This window comes from Manihot esculenta, chromosome 12, assembly GCF_001659605.2.
Source record: "Manihot esculenta cultivar AM560-2 chromosome 12, M.esculenta_v8, whole genome shotgun sequence".
Classification (NCBI taxonomy): domain Eukaryota; kingdom Viridiplantae; phylum Streptophyta; class Magnoliopsida; order Malpighiales; family Euphorbiaceae; genus Manihot; species Manihot esculenta.
In genome coordinates, this window is record NC_035172.2 from 4716264 (window position 1) to 4736026 (window position 19763).

At 32.2% G+C, this 19763-nt stretch overlaps 2 protein-coding genes across 4 annotated transcripts; one reads left to right on the forward strand and one right to left on the reverse strand.

The window, feature by feature from the left end:
* Positions 1 to 1449: 1449 nt before the first annotated feature.
* On the reverse strand, positions 1450 to 6021 carry LOC110627311. 3 transcript variants are annotated; one of them, XM_043962218.1, is made up of 5 exons: positions 5093 to 6020; positions 4105 to 4164; positions 3716 to 3840; positions 1784 to 2618; positions 1450 to 1687 (listed from the first exon to the last, which is right to left on the reverse strand). In XM_043962218.1, exons 2-4 carry the CDS (start codon positions 4145 to 4147, stop codon positions 1797 to 1799), a joined length of 990 nt encoding a protein of 329 aa, XP_043818153.1. In that variant the 5' UTR covers positions 4148 to 4164; positions 5093 to 6020; the 3' UTR covers positions 1450 to 1687; positions 1784 to 1796. The 3 variants fall into 3 exon arrangements, with proteins under 3 accessions (XP_043818153.1, XP_021629268.1, XP_043818152.1); XM_021773576.2 differs by having other exon boundaries at positions 1450 to 2618; positions 4998 to 6021; XM_043962217.1 differs by having other exon boundaries at positions 1450 to 2618.
* Positions 6022 to 8231: 2210 nt separating this feature from the next.
* LOC110627694 (peptidyl-prolyl cis-trans isomerase FKBP15-1) lies at positions 8232 to 11856 on the forward strand. Its single transcript, XM_021774043.2, has 6 exons — positions 8232 to 8389; positions 8492 to 8541; positions 9068 to 9130; positions 10647 to 10737; positions 10974 to 11078; positions 11571 to 11856. Exons 1-6 carry the CDS (start codon positions 8326 to 8328, stop codon positions 11657 to 11659), a joined length of 462 nt encoding a protein of 153 aa, XP_021629735.1. The 5' UTR covers positions 8232 to 8325; the 3' UTR covers positions 11660 to 11856.
* The last annotated feature ends 7907 nt before the right edge of the window (positions 11857 to 19763 follow it).

Sequence of the window (19763 nt, forward strand, 5' to 3'; positions counted from 1 at the left end):
ATTGGGTACTCATCATCTTTGAAGATAACATTATTGTTGAACAAAAATTCTATCTTCATAGCCAAAAGAAAGGTAAGATTTCATTAGCTGAAAGTAACTTTGTTAAATTTGTTAAACATCATCTTTATATTCAGAAAGAAAGGTAACATTTTATTAGCTCAACTAGCTTTACTATAACATATAAGAGATTCGCTATAAAAACTCTTGTATTCTCTTCATATAATTAATTATTTAGTCTATAATTTTTTACAAATTTAATTAAAACATTGTATGTTGTATAAAACTAAATTCTTTAATCATTGTATTATATTTATGAAAAATCAAATGTTAATTAAAGAAAAATTAAAATAATGTAATTAGTTAAAATTATAGAAACTAAAGATTATGAATGGCTAAAAGAGATTAATCAATATAAGTATTCAAGGTTAAAATAGGATAGTTAACATTTATTTAACATAAAAAATAATTATATAAAATATAGATGTATTTTAATTATTTTTTAAAGAAATAAAAATAATAATTTTGATAAAAGTAAGGTGGGAGATGTTAAAAATTAAAGAAACGGAAAAATAATTTCTCAAAAAATATTTTTCATGAACGTAGAAGTAATAACATAAATAATTTAACTAAAGGATCAAATTTATCTTCGAATTATATAATAAAGATAAAAAATATCAAATTTTATTTTTTAATTTAAAAATAGCCTTAATTATTATTAAAAAGTAATATGTTCAAATATATTTTAAATTTTTTTATAATATTTAAAAACTAAAATTAACAAAGAATTAATTATCAAACTTTTAAAACATTAGCAATTAAAATTAATGTATTTTTTGAAATTAGGAGATTAATTATTGAGTTTTCAGTTTCCGATATAAATGGATTAAATAATAATTTTTTAAAAAATTTAATAAAATTATATTAATTTCTCTTTTAAGGAAATTAAAGATCATTCAGTATTTTTCCAATTTTGTGGCCAGCTATGTCGGTACCTCTGGCTTTTCTAGGGGTTGTTGCTTTGTTTTCTGGTCTCATTGAGTTTGATTTGGTTGTTGGATTGTTTTGATGGATTTGATTGTCGGATTGTTATGAAGGCAAATGCAACTGCCTTTGCATTTGCATTTGTCAAAACAAAAAAGGTAGTTTTTATTGAACATCCCTCAATTTTGAAGTTGTTTCACTTATATCCTTTATCGCCATCTTGTTTAATCTTCTAATATGTCACAACAAAATCCCTCGCATCAAAATCCTTTAATCCTTGGCAACACTAGTACGAGAATGATGACCTATAAAGCACTCAACTCCATGTGAAAAGAGACCAAACATGGGATTAGATTCATCCTGGTTTCCTCCTAAAGTGGGGAAAAACACTTGAGATCTACCAAAAAGGGTCGTACACACGTGCAGATGGGGGCTTCACATCCATTAAGCTATCAAATTTGTAGTTTCTGCTGGAAAAATCGTTGCTTTATACCAACTTTCTAAGAAAAGATTGCAACTAATAAAATACAAATAGCATTTTGCTTTGTTCCCAGTTCACCATTCCTCGAGAACATCAAACAAACAAGTAAGCTTAATGAACATACATGAGAAGAACATCTCATTATAGCTACCAGCTGAACTGTTCCATTCGCCAAAGATGGGCAGCAGTAAAGATTAAGAAGTTTCCCATCTTCGTTTCGCATATCTGCATGGACAATTTCAAGTGAATGGCACCTTTACAAGGTAGCTATTATCAAACTAGTTAAAACAATTAAAAATGGAAGGAAGCAAGAAGTTACACCGTTACGAATGATTCAGAGACTAGAACAAACTGCTTTATTTTGATGCAACTGGTTTATTTTCTCCAGAACTTGATAGAGTCTTTTCCCTTCCTCTTCCTTGCACACTAGCATCCTCTTATGGCGTGCTAGAATAACTTCAACATATTCTTGTTCTAAATCAGCACACGGAAGCTTATTTGGCTCTCTCTGCCTTTTATATTGCAGTTTATTCACTTGCTTCGAAAGCGTTTCGATATTTGGTGTTATTTCCTCTATTTTCTTTCCTCTCTTATCTGATTCTTGTTCTTCTTTTCCCTTCTGTTTAGCCAAATCTTGGAGTTCTTTCTCTAAATTTACAGTTCTTTTTGCAATCATGTTCCTTTCTGCTAACATAATTTCTTGCTGCTGCTTCATCATGTTCCCTACCATTACCATTTCTGACCTCATGAATCTACAGTCAAAACCTTGCATTTCCAGAGTTCTAATCACCTTGCCCAATGACTCCACATAGTCTGGGGAGACACCATAGTCCATTAAAACTATGTTCCTCACCTCAAAGAGAAAAAGCCAGTAGTGACAATATAACAATTCATTTTGCTTTGATTTGTCAGAAAACTGGAAAAACACCTTTGGATTTTGTGGAAACACTCTAAAAATATGGGGATAACACTTCTCCATCCACTCTTTCACTGACATCTCTTCACTTCTTTGAAGTGGTCCTAGTTCCAATTTGTTATCTTCCTTTAGCTTCATCAGATAGGCATGCACCTCCATGGGATTCTCTGGATCTATTTGGGCATGTATTTTTTGTTTCTTTGCAGGTGGACTTGCTATCATTTCCATTTCTTTCTCAATCTGTAGCCCAATGTAAAAATTAAATCCTTGGTTACAATAGTATCACAATTTCTTATCAAGCTCATTAAGCAGAGGACAATTCTTTCTTCAGCCAATATAGTGTCAAGTATCACACAAATTATCATGTCTAACAACACTCTAGTAAGAAAAAACTTAACTAATTGGCCAAACCAATTTCCTAATGCATAATCAATAGATGATGAAATTATGAGGTAAGCTTTTGGGGTCAAATAAGTATAAATAGCAATCATTAAACTCATACGCTCTTTGACCAAAACAAACTCACGTGCTCACAAATGATTTTCTTACTATTTAAAGACAATCTCTTTCATATCTTTGAAGCTCTAAATGAAAATATTATAGAACCAACTAGTAGGCAATAGCAAAACAGACCCACTCAGCATTTGCAAAGTTTCCCAATCAGATCATAATTCAAGAGGAAGAGGAGTTGGGGAAACCAAGAAAAGCAATCTAGTCCCCTTTGACGATGTTAGAATCACTGTTGTCAGAATCTTACGCTTCGAATCTATTCTCCAATAAATTGATTCGAATCTATAGGACGAATCTTAAATGTACCTGAATTTTGCGATTCATAATTTGAATCTTACAATTCTCTACTCAATTCTACATTCTAGCAATTCAAATATATAAGGTAAATTGCAAATACACCTGAATTGTTACTAAAATGAAAGAATCAATAGCAAATCAAGTGAATTAATGTGAATTTACCAAAGCTTCACCTAATTCAATCACTTATTTATAAAGGGTTTTTCATACCTTGTATTTTTAAATTTAAGATCTTATTTATTTTTGCCATGAAGAGTGTAAATAAACTCTTTCTTTAACTATTTTTCTTCCACCATCCATTCTTTTCCCTCTCCCTCTTCTTTCTTTTCCTTTTTTCTTTTAAGTTAATTTACTTAGCAAATTTTAATATTATTAACATTGTCTACAATTCCAGAGTTCCTAATTTATAACATAAAACTATATATAATATAGAAAACAATGATAATTATATATTTATCAAAACATGTAATTATAAGATATTTTTTACTTAGTATCTTGCAAGCAGAAGCAGTAAAACTATCCATTCTTACTTCAACTTGTTGGTTGAGAGAAACTGGTGGAATATGATTTGGGCTGACAGGTCTACCACTACCTTCTGTTTTTTCACGAACAATGTTATCTGGAAGGCTACAAAGTGGAACCAAGGAGCTTCTTCCTGTAAACCCATCACATCTCATCAAAATTTGGTCAATGCCTACATTATAGGACAATGAAAATAACAATGGCAGCAACAGTCATACCAAATAAATTACTTAATTATCTTCAGACCAAGTGAATGGTGATATGAAGATAAGAAAAAATATATTAAGCACATGGAAAAAATATATGACCAGTTATAACCACATGATTCAAACATTTTAGAGAATGGAAAGAAGCAACTGATATTTTGGAAGTATGAAGAGTTATATCTTGAGGATACCATTGCATTGTCCACTGAGTTTGCGTCTTCGTATACTCACCATAGTGACATCCAGTCCTCCTATAACCAGGCATAAAGTTCCAGTTAATGGCCTTAAACCTTCAATTATAACCACCTTCCTTCTCAAATCTTAAAATGCATTCCACTAATGACAAAACTAAATTAAATCCATTGCAAAAGACTGGAAGTTACAAACATGACAATGAAATTCAAAAATGAAATATCAAAGTAGTTGTACTACCCACCAAAATAATTCAAAACTGATAGGCAACCGAGGAAATACTAACATAAACACCAAAACATTATGATCCAGAAAGAGGCAGTACAATGAAATAAATAATAACAAGAAGATGATCTGGTTAAACATGTGATTAAAAATCCACACAGAGAAATTCACACTGACGCCATCAAGCATGCATCAGTTATGTTATACCCCAAATCTGCTGCAGCCTATGACAGTAATCAAAGCAATTGAGCATTTGGAATCCAATGAAACACAAAAGCACAACCCTTTCCGTCACGCATAACATTAACTTGTCCTGCAAGGTTTTGCTTTCACGAGAGTGGACATTCATTGACGAATCACTGGTGAATCCCCAACTACATGACGAGCATAAAAGCAAGAAAAGAAAAGGAAAAAGAAAAGGAATATACGGGTATAAAAAAAAATAAAAAAAATCAATGGTACGCTGCAGCAATCATGCATGATATAACCAAGAAAATCATAGCAAGCATGAAAGAAGATGATTATCTCATTTATAGTAAAGATCCAAGAACACAATAGAAAGGGATAACATAGAAATTAAAGAAACCCAAAAAAAGCAGAACCCAAAAAATAACGGTTCAGTTGTCCATTTATCATTTACAAAAATCATAAACCACCCACAACTTGCCAGAAAAAACAACGACAAAGCATGTGCCGCCCGAGAAGCCAAAGCAAGGAAAGGGAAAACATGCAAGTGTCGACAGAAAGCGTTTTGGTTCAAACCTGAGAGGAGGAAATGGAGATGAGAATGTAATTTTGAAGGCTCAGAAACCGAGGAGTATCAGTTCGGGGTGGGGAAGCAATGCTTCAATTTGATTTTGCTTTTAAAACCGAAAAATTTATCCAATTCAAAACTTGATCAAGCTTCATCGTTCATGATTTTGGCCCAACCTCAATGGAAATGAACAAGTCTAGCCCATCTTTTGCATAGTCTAAACCTCATCAAAATCTTCTTCTATGGGCTTTCAATTGCCAAAATTAGCCCATTTCCTGGCACTCGATGCTTCTGGTTCTTGCTCCCACTTGCATGTCTTTCCTTAATTTTCTGCTTCATTTCTGTGCCTCTCTTCCTTGAGGATGTCCCTGCTCACGACCACTCCTGAGAGACCCAAACTTCTCCTTTCTGCTTTCTGCATTTTACCTCTCTCTTCCTACGAACGCACGAAGTCATTACTCTGACTCCACCCGATCTCCTCTTTATCTTCCGCCGATAACAGCCAATCCCCGCCAACTGAAGACAGTGACCTTCCAATTCCTCCAATCGGAAGAACAAGAACCCGAACACCGCTTGTGATCCAGTTCGAAACTTGCACCGAAGACCTCAAATCACCCCGATCGACGTCGACGCGGCCACTTCATGCCCAGTCAGATCCTGATCTCGCGCTGAACATCTTCCAGTGGACTCCGCAGCAACGCAATTTCAAGCACAACCATGTAACCTATCTCACAATGCTCAAAATCCTCATCGACGGTAGGCGATATCGCCACGCCGAAACTCTAGTGGAAGAAGTAATGGGGCGCTTCTGATATGAGTGTTCCTCTGTACAATGCCATGATTCGTTTCTGTTGTAGCCGTAAGTTATTGCTTAATCGCGCTCTTGATATGTAGAAGATGACGTTGAAGTCGAATGATTGTAAACCCACACTTGAAACCAGTACAATATTGTTAAATTCGTTGCTTGGAAGATTTAACAAGCTAAACGTTTTCTACGTCTATTTACATGCTGTGAAAGATTTTTTAAATTTAATAATTTTTAAGAAAAAATTGTGTCAATCCACTAATTTTTTTAAGGTTCCCAATAATTTCTAAAAATTTTATTTAAAAACCCTTACTCTCAATTTTAGAAAATCTTATGTTAATTTAGAAAACTCTTTTCCGAATAAAGGGCAAGTCTCTGATAAAGCAAATGAAAGTTTATGCGAAATCACAGGCATTATTTTTTTTGTTTTAATGAAAATTATATAAAATTTGAGATATTTTAAATTTATTTAAATTTATTTATAATCGCATGGCTTTAAATATGATTATTAAAGCTTATGCAACATGTTTCAAGAGACAATTAAAATAAAAATTTTTATTTTAAAAAGATAATCTCTCTCTTAAATACAAGTTTAAAGTTTCTGAATTTTAAAACCTTTTTTATTATTTTAAAAAATCTCATCCCAAAGGATTATAGTTTGTTTGGATGGGTTGAAATAGAGATAAGAAAAAAGAAAATAAATTTGATTTTTAAATTTTTTTTTATTTGGATATTGATCCTAATAATTTATGAACTGAACTATTTGATTGGTTCCGAATTTTGAATTTAACCGGTTCTATATTACTAAATCGCGGCCAAGTCTAAGGGTGATGAACTCAATTTTTTTTCCATTTTATATCAACTCGTATTCCCTCATTTCTGCTTGGTAAAATTACCATAAAATTCTCAAATTATTAAAAAATTGATTAATCTATTTATATTTCAAAATCACTAAAACGTGTATATATTTTATGAAAATCAATCTATTTGATATTCTTATAAAAAACTAGTATCCACCTTAGAAATATATATTATTTTATTTTATTTTATCTTTTTTGTAAAAATAGGGGTTAGGGGAGTAGAACACCTCTCAAGTCTATTAGGATGCATTTTCCACCAGGTTAAATTTCGGAGTGCATATATTATTTTATTTTATAATTTTAATTGTGTATAATATTTAATCTTTATAATTTTAAAATTTTATATTATGTAGTTCTTTTTTTACCAACAGTGATATAAATTGACTAATCATTTAGTAGATATAAGAACTAAACAATTTGGTTTTATAAGTTATAGAATGTTCAATTGAGTATGTCAACTTTTATTTTATAAATTATATACCTGAAATGACTTTTTGAGAAAATTTAAATAAATTAAAATTTTTTTTCTTAATTTTTTGTGTTTAGGTAAACTAAGAAAGTAAGAATTTAATTCCTTTACATTCTTATGAGTATTGATTTTGGAGTAAAAATAAAACTTATCAAATTATCAAGATTTTGTAAGAAAATATTTTATTTAAGATTATTTACATCAAAATTATTTAATTAACTTTTGAGAATTTTATTTTTTTTAATTTTTATTTATTTTAAAGATCTTGCAAGAAATAATTTTATTTATAGTTATTTGTATCAAAATTGCTTAATTAACTTTTGAGAATTCATTTTTTTTATTTTTCTTTTTTTTATTTATTTTAACATTAAATTTGCTTGTATTTTTTAATTAATAACTGTTTTTTTAAATATAATATAATACTAAGTATTAATATTTAATGTATTTATAATTGATATTAAAAAATTTTGTTATATTATTCTATTAATTTTTTTTAAAAAAAGAGTCGATCTTAATTTATATTTTTTAATGTTAAAAAATTATGTAAAATTTAGATTTTGAATATTATAAAAATATTAATAATGATGTTAAAAAATATTTTTATTTATAAATAATTTTTTGTGTCTAGCTTATAAATAATAAAAATAATGAAGAATATAAATCAATTTAGAATATATTATTAATTTATTTAAAATAAATAAATTTAATTGAATTCTATTATTTAAAAATTTATTCTGAGTTGAGGAATTTTTTATATATTAAAATTTTTTTATTGTAAAAAATACATTCCAACCATAAAAATATTTTAAACGATTGATTTTAAAATAGTGATAATTTACTAAAAATTTAGAGGCCAATAGTAATTTTGTTTTTCTAAATGCTGCTTAGACCTGTGAGCTACCCAGGAGGCCAAGACTAGTGGACTACAGTGTCAAAATGCAGTTGGTGCTGTCTGTCCATGGGCTCGGTCCATGAAGCCATGAAACCGGACCCATTCAACATTAGGATTTCTGCTCAGTAAATACCCCCTCCTGAAAAAACAAAATAAAAATACCCCCTCCTTCGATCTCTGCCATAGACCCACGGACGGTGACGGAGTCTGCGAAGATGAATGTCAACTGCGCATCGAAGGTGGCCGCGATTTTCTTCTTGCTGGCGCTGTTTGCCTTAGGTAATAATCTATTAATCCACATTTGGTTGATCTTATCATTCGTAGAAGCGCATTAATGTTAATCCGCTTCTGATGTTTTCGTTTCTTCATTTAATTTGTCAGCTTCAGCGAAGAAGTCAGGCGATGTGACCGAGTTACAGATCGGCGTAAAGGTAATCAGCTGATGTATTCTTTATGTCTTTCTATGTTTATCTTAAGATATCTACAGAAGTTCAGCGCATGGAGAATCTGTAATTTGTGGATTCTATCTTTGACGCTTTCATTCTGTACTTTTTCCGATTTCGATTTTCTAGGGTTCAATTTAGTTGACTTTCATTTTCTTAGTACTGGTGTTGGGTTGATGATGTAGTGATTTAGCTGTAATTTGTTGTTTTTAGTTTTTAAACCCTTTTTTTTTCCAGCTACCTGATAGAAATTCTTTAGTGATTTATGATAAATGCTTAAATTATGTAATTGTCATGTCATTTATAAAGATGCATTTAGTTGGGATTTTTCCGCCTAACGTGAGCATTGGCTTTTGCGATACACTTCAGTTTTCTGTTTCATTTCCTTGGTTTTCAAAATTAAGAGATTCTACTACATTTTTTTCGCATTCCATGATTGGTATTGTTTGTTTGTGTGTTGCTTATGCTTTTTTTTTTCTTTCTTTCTTTCTTTCTCTTCCTCTTGCTGGTACAGTATAAGCCTGAATCTTGTGAAATCAAGGCTCACAAGGGAGATAGAGTCAAAGTACATTATCGGGTAAGTGTAATTGCAGCTTTGGTTGGTTACTTGGATGTTTAGTTTCTGAAGTGTACGTCTCTACTCTAATTGGTGAATTCCTATCTATAAAATCTTGCATTTATACAGGAGAAGTGTACCACCAGGAAATTAAATTTTACCCCTATTATATCACGTCTGTTTTTTGTTAAATTTCTGCAATATAATCATTCAAAGCCAAATACAGTTTAGTCACTATGTTCTCTAGAATGGAAATTCATTTAGGTTAAATAATTTTAGTCATTGGTGAAATATATGCATGAAAAGCGCTTTGGACGCAAACATGCAAATTGCTGGAATGGTATTGAAGTAGCCTGCTTCCCTTTCAAAGAGAGTACTTGCAGTGCTAGAAATTATAAGCCCTGCTAAGACCCCAAACAGTCAATTAATCCTTTCCCTGTGACCCATCATGCATTGTAAGCTAAGATTAGAATATTGTTTTTTTGTATCCTAAGGTGCAATTCTTTCCCATCTATCTGCTTTGTTTTCCTTAGTAGTATTGTTATTATTATTATTATTAAAAAAAAATTAGGTTAAATAACTTTAGTCATTGGTGAAATATATGCATGAAAAGAGCTTCGGACACAAACATGCAAATTGCTGGAATGGTATTGAAGTAGCCTGCTGCCCTTTCAAAGAGGTGCTAGAAATTATAAGCCTTGCTAAGACCCCAAACAGTCAATTAATCCTTTCCCTGTGACCCATCATGCATTGTAAGCTAAGATTAGAATATTGTTTTTTTGTATCCTAAGGTGCAATTCTTTCCCATCTATCTGCTTTGTTTTCCTTAGTATTATTGTTATTATTATTATTATTAAAAGAAATTTAGGTTAAATAACTTTAGTCATTGGTGAAATATATGCATGAAAAGAGCTTTGGACACAAACATGCAAATTGCTGGAATGGTATTGAAGTAGCCTGCTGCCCTTTCAAAGAGGTGCTAGAAATTATAAGCCTTGCTAAGACCCCAAACAGTCAATTAATCCTTTCCCTGTGACCCATCATGCATTGTAAGCTAAGATTAGAATATTGTTTTTTTGTATCCTAAGGTGCAATTCTTTCCCATCTATCTGCTTTGTTTTCCTTAGCATTATTGTTATTATTATTAGTAAAAAAAAATTTAGGTTAAATAACTTTTAGTCATTGGTGAAATATATGCATGAAAAGAGCTTTGGACACAAACATGCAAATTGCTGGAATGGTATTGAAGTAGCCTGCTACCCTTTCAAAGAGAGTACTTGCAGTGCTAGAAATTATAAGCCTTGCTAAGACCCCAAACAGTCAATTAATCCTTTCCCTGTGACCCATCATGCATTGTAAGCTAAGATTAGAATATTGTTTTTTTGTATCATAAGGTGCAATTCTTTCCCATCTATCTGCTTTGTTTTCCTTAGTATTATTGTTATTATTATTATCCTATCTATAATTCTCATTGTCTATGCAAACAAGTGTCATATCAACTTCTTGGTTTACATGATAAATTGTTATGCATTTACAGGGAAAACTCACGGATGGAACTGTGTTCGATTCCAGCTTTGAAAGAGGTGATCCAATTGAATTTGAGCTTGGAACTGGTCAAGTTATCAAAGGTTTGTGGTTTATTAACAACTATTCACTGCCATTGCTTTTGTAATCTTGGTTTCTTTACCCATGTATAAGCATATGCTTAACGAGATTTTTTATTAAAGAACACCACAGACTTTGCAGTTATGTTTGTGATTAAGGCTTAGCTATTGTTGGCATTGTCCACTACCCAGTTATGGTCCCTTCAAGGTGGTATCATCAAAGACTGTTAGTTGACACTTGGAATATTTCCTTCTTGCAGGATGGGACCAAGGACTTTTAGGAATGTGTGTAGGTGAGAAGCGAAAGCTGAAAATACCTGCAAAACTTGGTTATGGGCCTCAGGGTTCCCCACCTAAGATCCCAGGTAATAGATTTGATGATAGTATTGTGTAAGCCACTTAGGTGATCTAGTTAATGTACTAGAGAGGTATGTTTATCAAATGTGATGATTGGATGACTCTCCATGATATCCAAAACAGTGTAGTGTTCATATTTGAAAATTTGATGCATTTGGTTTTACTTATTGTAATCATCATATCATATAAAGAAACCACTGAACTTGCTGGTCGCTTAAAATACTGAATTTTACATCTTCAGTTAGGTAGTCATAATTATTGATTTGTCTCTTATCACTTGTATTTCTTAAGATGTAAAAGAAACTTGCTTAGTTATACACACACACATATATATGTTGTATGTTATTTCAGGATCGTAAAACTTATATAAGCTGCATTGGAAATATATTAATTTCCATTTGGCTGCTGATATTACTTGTCTTTTAAAATACAATCCTGTCTGGTACATCAAAAACATGTTCGCACGGAAAGTAAAACGTGGTCCTTTTTGACAATTTCAGGCGGAGCAACACTGATATTTGACACAGAGCTTGTTGCGGTGAATGGAAAAGCACCAAATGGAGGGCAAGCAAGTGATAGCGAGCTATAGTCACTAGTCAGAGCTGTTGATCCTTCTCATTTTTCATATTTTGCGTGGTAGCTTGTTCTGGTTGCTCAAAACATGGTCACCGATACCAAACAAGCCAGACAATAGTTGGATAAGATAACTGCTTCTCTGGCTACATAAACTAGGCCTTTGAATTTTAATCGGACTCTTCATGAAATTCAGAACTGAGGTGATGCTTAGCTGCTTTTTTATTTTTTATTTTTTATTTTTTAAACCTGGTTAACCTGTTTACTCTCTTGAAAAAGAATAGAAAACTGGGGACTGAGCAATGGGTCGTTTTGGTTTTAAATTGGATAGGAACTGGAAAATTGAAATTTAAAATTACGAGAACTGAACTGAACCTTAACTGAAATTTGAACAAAACCCATTTGAATCTAACTTAAAATCTTCCATTCAATTTAATTTGGTCCATCGGTTCTCAATGTAACACAAGTTCTCAGGAGAAATCAACATATTCGTAGTCAAATTTCAGCTCTTTCCTTTCTCATTTTTCAACGATACGTTTCCAAATTAGGAGGTGTTGCTTCCTGTCCATTACGTGGAAACGACTATCAACAAATGAAGCAAACCCATAAATTAAATCGACATGCAAGGATTGTTTAAAGGGGCGAGATAAAGAAGAAGAAGAAGAAGAAGACTAGAAGAAGAGAAAGCCGGTTGTTAGCAAGAGGCAAGATGAAGAAGACTTAAGGAGAAGATGACTGGAGCAGCAGCACGGCAATGACCTAAGGACAAGAATGCGGGGAGAATGTAGTTTCAGTTTTTTCTATTTTCTTGTTTTTAACCATAAAAAAATAAACCAAACTCCAATCTAAATTTCTTAAAAATTAATAATCGAATCATATTTGATTTAAAAAATTGTTCGATTCAATTAAATAGTTTGATTTAATTATATTTTTCGATGAAGTGCTCAAAACACCTGCCTGATAGGAAAGAAAAAGAATTGTTCTATGGATAACCAATCTTTCGGGCTCAATATGATTTAAATTTTACAGAAGTTATATTGTTATCCTTTTATAAAACAAAAGGAAACGGAAAATTCTTAATGGAGAAGAAGAGACTGATAATTGGAGAATGAGCTGAAGGTAATTTTTATTGAAAGCACACGCTGATTACAGCAAATACAAGAAAATTTATGGCAGAAAATAACAAGATATCCCTATAAAAATTCATATGAAATCCTTATTTGATAAGAGTAAAATACCCTTTAGGTACAGAAGATGACCAAGTAACAGCTAGAAAATTGACAGTAAGATGCACTAATTTGTAACACTCTCCTATAGTGCATACTTAGTGACTTAGTGTCAATAACTCCAAGAGCAGCTCTGAGCTCTTAAAATTTAGACTTACTTAAAGCCTTTGTAAAAATATCTGCAATTTGATAGCTGGTATGAATTCCTTTCAACTCCATTTCTTGATGTAGGACTTTCTCTCGAACAAAATGATGATGAACTTCGATGAGTTTTGTTCACCCATGAAAGACTAAATTCAAAGCAAAGCTTTGATGGGACTCTAATTGTCAATTTAATTTGCACAGCATAATCAACTTTCCCAAAAATATCTTTCATTGAACTCTTTAGCCAAATGCATTCTTTACTGCCATATACTCAGCTTCTGTGCTTTAAAAAGGCAATTGTCGGTTGCCTCTTACTGCAGCAGAACCGACCGAAATTGAAACAGTATCCTGAAGTTGAGGGACGATCATCCGCATTGCCTGCCCAGTCTGCATCGGTGAATCCTTTCAACAAAAAATCATTCTCTTTCTTGTACATAAGACCATAACTATTATAACCCTTAATATAAGGAAGGATACTTTTTGCAGCATCTAAATGAGGAGTTCTTGGATTTTGCATAAATTGAGGGATGACACCAACGGAGTATGCGATATCTGGTCTTGTAAAAGTTAAATAAATCAAACTACCAATAAGTTGTAAAAAAATTCTAGCATCTTTCAATAATTGCCTTCTTTCTTCTACTTGAGATTCACTTTCATAGGAGTTGCCATTTCTTTTGACTCCCCGCCAAAACGCTGCAAAATATCCTCCGCATATCTTCGAACTTTTTTTCATATCATACATAATTTAAAATTTTATTATCAAATCATATAGGGTCTGAAAATATTTTCAGATTTTGTGTGTCAAAGGAGTGTGTTCGGCAATGCCGAACATGGCTAGCCTGCATGACAACAAGCATGAGTCTCATCTCATGAGTCTCGTGCATGAGTCCTATACGATGAGTATTAAAAGAATAGTCTTCGGCAGTTATAAGTAATAAATTTCATTAAATATTAAAAAAAAATTTTAAAATATAATAAATTAAAATTTAAAATTATTTAATTCATCTTATAAATTTTTTAATTAATTTAAAATTATTAATAGTTTTTTTATATTATAATAATATATATAGAGATGAAAGATGAGTATTAATATTATTTATTGTTTAAGTTTTTTAAAATTCTTTTAATATTTAATGAAATTTAATATTTTTAATTAAGTGCAGAAGACTATTTTTTTAATACTCATCAGATGGGACTCATGAGATGAGACTCATACTTGTTGTCATGCATGCAGGCTAGCCATGTTTCGCACTTTGAGTGCCGAACATGTCCAGGCAGGGGCGGAGGGAGGAACTTCCCTTTGGTAGGGCACCGCTGCGGCACCACCGGCTGCGTCGCTGCGGTACCTTCATCCCCTTCAAAGCATTTTCCGGTCGCCGGTACGGCACGTGCCCCCCTTGCCGTACCCTCCCTCCGCCTCTGTGTCCAGCTTTCACTAAAATATGCAGTTCGACACTCATAGTATTGAATTATGCTTTGTTCGGCATTATAAATATCAAACATATCACTGAAAATATTTTCGGACCCTCCATGATTTGATAATAAATTTTTAAATTATGCATAAAAAAACTCCATATTTTCTTTGAGACACAAATTACCCCTGTTCTGTTCTCATCACTTAAGCCAAGAAAGTATCCAACCTCTCCCAAAATTTTCATTTTAAATTGGACTGACAGATCATTTCTCAACCTAGAAATTTCAGTTCATCACTTCCAATAATTATCATATTGTCCACATACAACAAGACCAACAAATGCATTTTTTATTCTAATTTTACAAACAAACTAGAATCTGAATCAGAAACTTTAAAACCACAGAAATAAGGTAAAAATAAAGTACTGGGCAACTTTACTATTCTTTGAGGCCATACAAAGCCTTTTTAAATTGACAAACATAATTAGGAAATTGCTTAGAGGTGAATCCTTGGGGTTGCTCCATTAGATCAATTTCATGATCAAGCTCACCGTCAAGAAATGCGTTCTTTACATCAAGTTGCCATAGTTTCCAACCTCTGAATGCAGCAAGAGAAACAATTGATCTCACTGTTATGGGCTAATCGTCTCTTCATAGTCTTGTCCATAACTTTGGGAAAAACCACGAACAACAAGACGGGTTTTGTGTCTATCAATTATGCCATCTGATTTCTTTTTCAATTGAAAAATCCATTTGCATGTAATTGGTTTGCAATTTTCTGGTTTTGGGACAAGTTCCCATGTCTCATTCTTCTCTAAAGCCTCAATCTCTTCTTGCATTGCTGCTACCCACTCTTGATGACCTTTAGCTTGTTCATAAGATGCAGGTTCTTCATCATTCAGTGCTCCAGCAAAGAAACAAGAGGTAACTGTGAAATGATTTAATTGTACTTCATAATCTTTCAGGTAACATGGTTGCTTCTTCTCCCTGGTTGATTTTCTAGTTATCTGCTCATCGTCTTCTGAACCTGAAGACTCAGTCCTTAAGGCAGGAGCAACACTTTTCTCATAGGCCACTGTTTCTCATATCACATGCATGCAGTTGTGTGATGCCACAGAAATTTATTCACCACTTACAGTGGCGAACACTTTTCTATATAAATTAATGAGAATTGATTTTAAAATATAAAATTAATTTTTGTATTGTACTAAAATTAAAATTTTAGAAAATAATAGAATTAATTATTTGAAATCAAATTTATTTTATAATTAAAAAAATAAAATTAATAAAATATTTAATGTTTGTATTATAATAAAACAAATAAAATATTTAAATTAATTTTTGTATTATTCTAATTTTTTTTTGTATTCTAATAAAATGAATTTTTTTAAATTAATCCATTACATTTTTTTTGTATTAAAATTAATTTTTAAAGAATATAATAATTTAAATTCTGAAATTATTTCATCCGTGCATTTCGTTTTTAATTTTTTTGATATATATTTATTTTAAAAATTTTATGTTTACAAGAATTTATTCACCGGCATCCTGTGGTATCACATGCATGCAATTGCATGCATGCGATATAGAAAAGTGTTCGCCACTGTAAGTGGCGAACAAATTTCTGTGAAAAGTGTTGGCCACTGTCAGTGGCAACACTTTTCTTTTGGTGATAATTGAGCATGTTCGCCACCCAAGGTGGCGAACATGCCACGCAGGAGAATTGTTCGCCATTTTAAGTGGTGAACAATTCTTTCCGCCAAGCTGGCGTGCCACGGGAGCAGATTGCACTGCTCCCGTGGCCCGGACGAAATTGTTCGCCACTCATAGTGGCGAACAAGCCCACCAAGGCACAGTTCGCCACCCATAGTGGCGAACTCTCCCTTCTTCGCCACCATGGGTGTCGAACAAGTGTGTTCGCCAGGGCGAACACGCTGCGTTGACACACAGGATTCGAAAATATTTTCGAACCCTGCATGTTTTAGAAAATAATTCTCCATTTTTGCATGATTTGAAAAAATGCTCCTGGATCCATGCACTTCCACCCTTTTCTGTAGGAATCATAACAAACAAAAACACATTTCTTTGCTTTCGAGTCGTTTGGTTCGATTTGTTTTAGGAACATGAACGTACCAAATAGAACCAAACACCCGAAAATAATTAACATCAGGTTTTGAACCATAAAATAATTCAAATGGAGTCTTTTCTTTACCTGGCCATGGAGGTAGACGATTTATCACATGGCCTGCACATTGAATTATTTCTGCCCAAAGTTCTTGAGGAAGATTCTTATCATTGTAACCATGAAAGACATGCTCAACGACATCCCAAACACCTTGAGCTTGCATATAGACTTGCATCTTGATTGCCCAAGCCGCATAATTTGTCTTTGTTAGGAGCGGATACTGTATTTGGTACTCAGGATAGGGTAGGAATCACAATACCCTCGTTCACTCAGGATAGGTGGAATTATCAGTTGTAACAATAACTCGTTCTCCATTACGTTGTCGTCGTTTCAAAAATAATGAATCATTACCCGTCACATGGTGTGAACAACCTGAATCAATGATCCATTCTTGCATGTAATCAATATAATTGGCTTCAGATTAATTAGGTGTAGCCTCAAGAAAAATGTTGTCTTCCATTTTAACTACTTCAGTAGTTAAACATTGCTTCCATTTGACTTGATCATCTTCATCGTCCTCACAGACAACATTTGCTTTAGAAATCTTCACAGGACAATGCTTTCTGATATGCTCTATCTTTCCACATCTAAAGCGTACTTAATGGTTTTGTTATCTTGTGGGCTTTCTTCAGCAGCTTTCTTGTTGACGCCTTCTGACTCATCCCCATAAGATTTTCTTCTTGAGACAAGAACGGCATCATGTACGGAGTAAAAGCTAACCCATACAATAAAAAACCCTAGCAACTAAGAGGATCCAATCCAACACTAAGCAATCCGTTAAGTAACAACACCGCTGGAAACAGCCTCCTTGGAGAAGAGATGTCGATGAAGTTTTAGGAATCACCAAACAAAGGTGTTTCTCTCAACAAATACTACCAAGAAGGCGGGAAAAGCGATGAACACACATAGTATAGACTAGCATATTTGAGCTAAGAGAAAATGCGGGTAGCAAGCAAAACCCTTTGATATCATTGGCTTTTGAGAGACTGGATGGATGACAAAGAACCATCAGGAATGTCTCCAAAAAGATACACACCCGGAAAAAGCAAAATCCTTCGCTTACACGCATAGAAAAAGCAAAACCCTTCACTTCAACCATGTCAATAGTGGTAAAAAAGAGCACCACGAACCTTATCCTGAACCATCCAACAGAGCCATTGAGTTAGATCTAATAATAATTTCAATAGATGGACACTTGGACAAAGTAGATATGCCAGTAACTATTACCAGATGACTCAATAGAGTCCTAGAAGGCAAAACAAGCAATATGTATGTCCTCTCCACGAATTCCACAACATGCAGCTAAAAACCAAGTAACAAATAAAAGCAAACAGAAGAAAGAAGGAAAAAAGAAACTTATTTATAAACCAGAGTGGGAAGGAACGAATCCATATCCAGAAAGAGTGGTCAAGAAGGCTAGGGGCAGAAAAAATCCACGAAAGGCAGATGAAATTCTTTGAAAAAGAGAAGAAAGAACGAAGGGAAAGAGAGGAACTCTCTCTAAAAGGATCTTAGAAAGAGAGAATTTATCAGGTAATTAAAGAAAATAAATTATATAAAGTCCCAATTTAACGGTATAATTTATTACTTTCAAAAACAAATTAATAATAGAATAATATAAATCGATGGTATATTAAAAAAGATAAAATATAATTATATTGATTATATTTTTATTCATATAAAAAAAATTTTTTAAAGAGCGAAAATTTTTAAAGAAATAAATTCAATTAAATCTTTATATTTTTTTTTCAATAGCCAAATAAATTCAATTCAATTTTTTTAAGCCGATTAATCTATCCACTTTTGTCAAGTGTCAAATAAGTGATAACATAATAAAATATCATTATTAATAATAAATAATATTTTTTATAATACAATATCAAAAAATTAATATTTTAATTAATATAAAAATTTTAAAAAATATATAAATATAATAAATAATTTTCAAATTATAAAAATAAATTTTATTATAAAAAATAATATTTTATTATAAAAAATAATACTATATTGTTATTATTAAAAATAATATTATATTGAATAATAACCTATTTGACTTATGTGCTGAAGACTCACGAGTTGAGAGGTGACGTGTATGGAGCAAAAATTTGTAGGTAAACTGAGTGTTTTTCATTTTTTATTTGCAGTTGGTAGTTTTTTTTTGAAAGCTAATATTACTGAGAATAGGGTTATCAAACGTATTTTGCATGTTTATAAGCACGTGTATAGTCAAACAATTAATTTTCATCAATATGGAATTTTCTTTAGTCTCAACGGCACTGGCGAGTTCAAAATTATGATTTAAGATGAGTTAGAGGTTATATTTTCTCTCAATCATGGTAGATATTTAAGACTTTCATCACTTATATGATAAAATAAAAAGCAGGTTTTTTTCTTTTCTCAATGAAAAGTTTTGGAGACAATTAAATAATTGGTAAGGTAGGTTTCTATTTAATGTAAGTAAAGAGATTCTTTTAAAATCAATGGCAGAGGCTATTCCTTTATACTGCATGAGTATGTTTACCATCCCTATTTCGATGCGTGAGGAGCTTCAAAAAATGATAAATTTCTTTTGGTGGGAGATAAAGGAGGTTAGCAAAAAGCGTATACACCGGTTATTGTGGGAATCTATGAATCTTGACAAAGAATATGGAGGGATGAGTTTTCAAAATCTTCACCACTTTAATTTTGCGTTACTTGGTTGGCAGGGTTAGAGATTTATCTCCGATTCATATGTTTTTCTTAGTAGAATTTTCAAAACTAAATATTTTTCGAACAAGAATTTTTCAAAACTAAATCTTTTTCGAGAAAGATTTTTTGCATGTAGAAAAAGGGAGCAATCCTAGTTTTATTTAGAAAAGCTTATTGCAGGCCCATGATTTGCTGAGTAAAGGGTTAAGATGGAGTGTAGGGAACGGTTAGGACATAAGAGTTTGAAAAGACCCATAGTTGATTGACGATCGATACTTTTATTTAGAAAATCCATGTATTAAAGTTATAAAGAATCTCATGGTGTCTGATTTGATTATGGAGAATGTGAGAAAATATAATTTTGACCTTATAGAAGAACTTTTCGTCTCTAGTGATGTTGACTAAATTGGTAAGATTTCGTTAAGTGTTTTTACTCATTATGATAGATTAATTTGGCACTTTAC

What these genes read in the sequence shown, in the direction of transcription:
- LOC110627694 (XM_021774043.2), top strand. Translation starts at nt 8,326, where the DNA reads ATGAATGTCAACTGCGCATCGAAGGTGGCCGCGATTTTCTTCTTGCTG. An exon ending in GCTGGCGCTGTTTGCCTTAG is followed by an intron (nt 8,390 to 8,491) that starts GTAATAATCTAT and finishes TTAATTTGTCAG; the next exon opens with CTTCAGCGAAGAAGTCAGGC. An exon ending in AACTGGTCAAGTTATCAAAG is followed by an intron (nt 10,738 to 10,973) that starts GTTTGTGGTTTA and finishes TCCTTCTTGCAG; the next exon opens with GATGGGACCAAGGACTTTTA.
- LOC110627311 (XM_021773576.2), bottom strand. Translation starts at nt 4,147, where the DNA reads ATGGTGAGTATACGAAGACGCAAACTCAGTGGACAATGCAATG. An exon ending in ACTCAGTGGACAATGCAATG is followed by an intron (nt 3,841 to 4,104) that starts GTATCCTCAAGA and finishes ATGGGTTTACAG; the next exon opens with GAAGAAGCTCCTTGGTTCCA. An exon ending in CTCTCAACCAACAAGTTGAA is followed by an intron (nt 2,619 to 3,715) that starts GTAAGAATGGAT and finishes ATTGGGCTACAG; the next exon opens with ATTGAGAAAGAAATGGAAAT.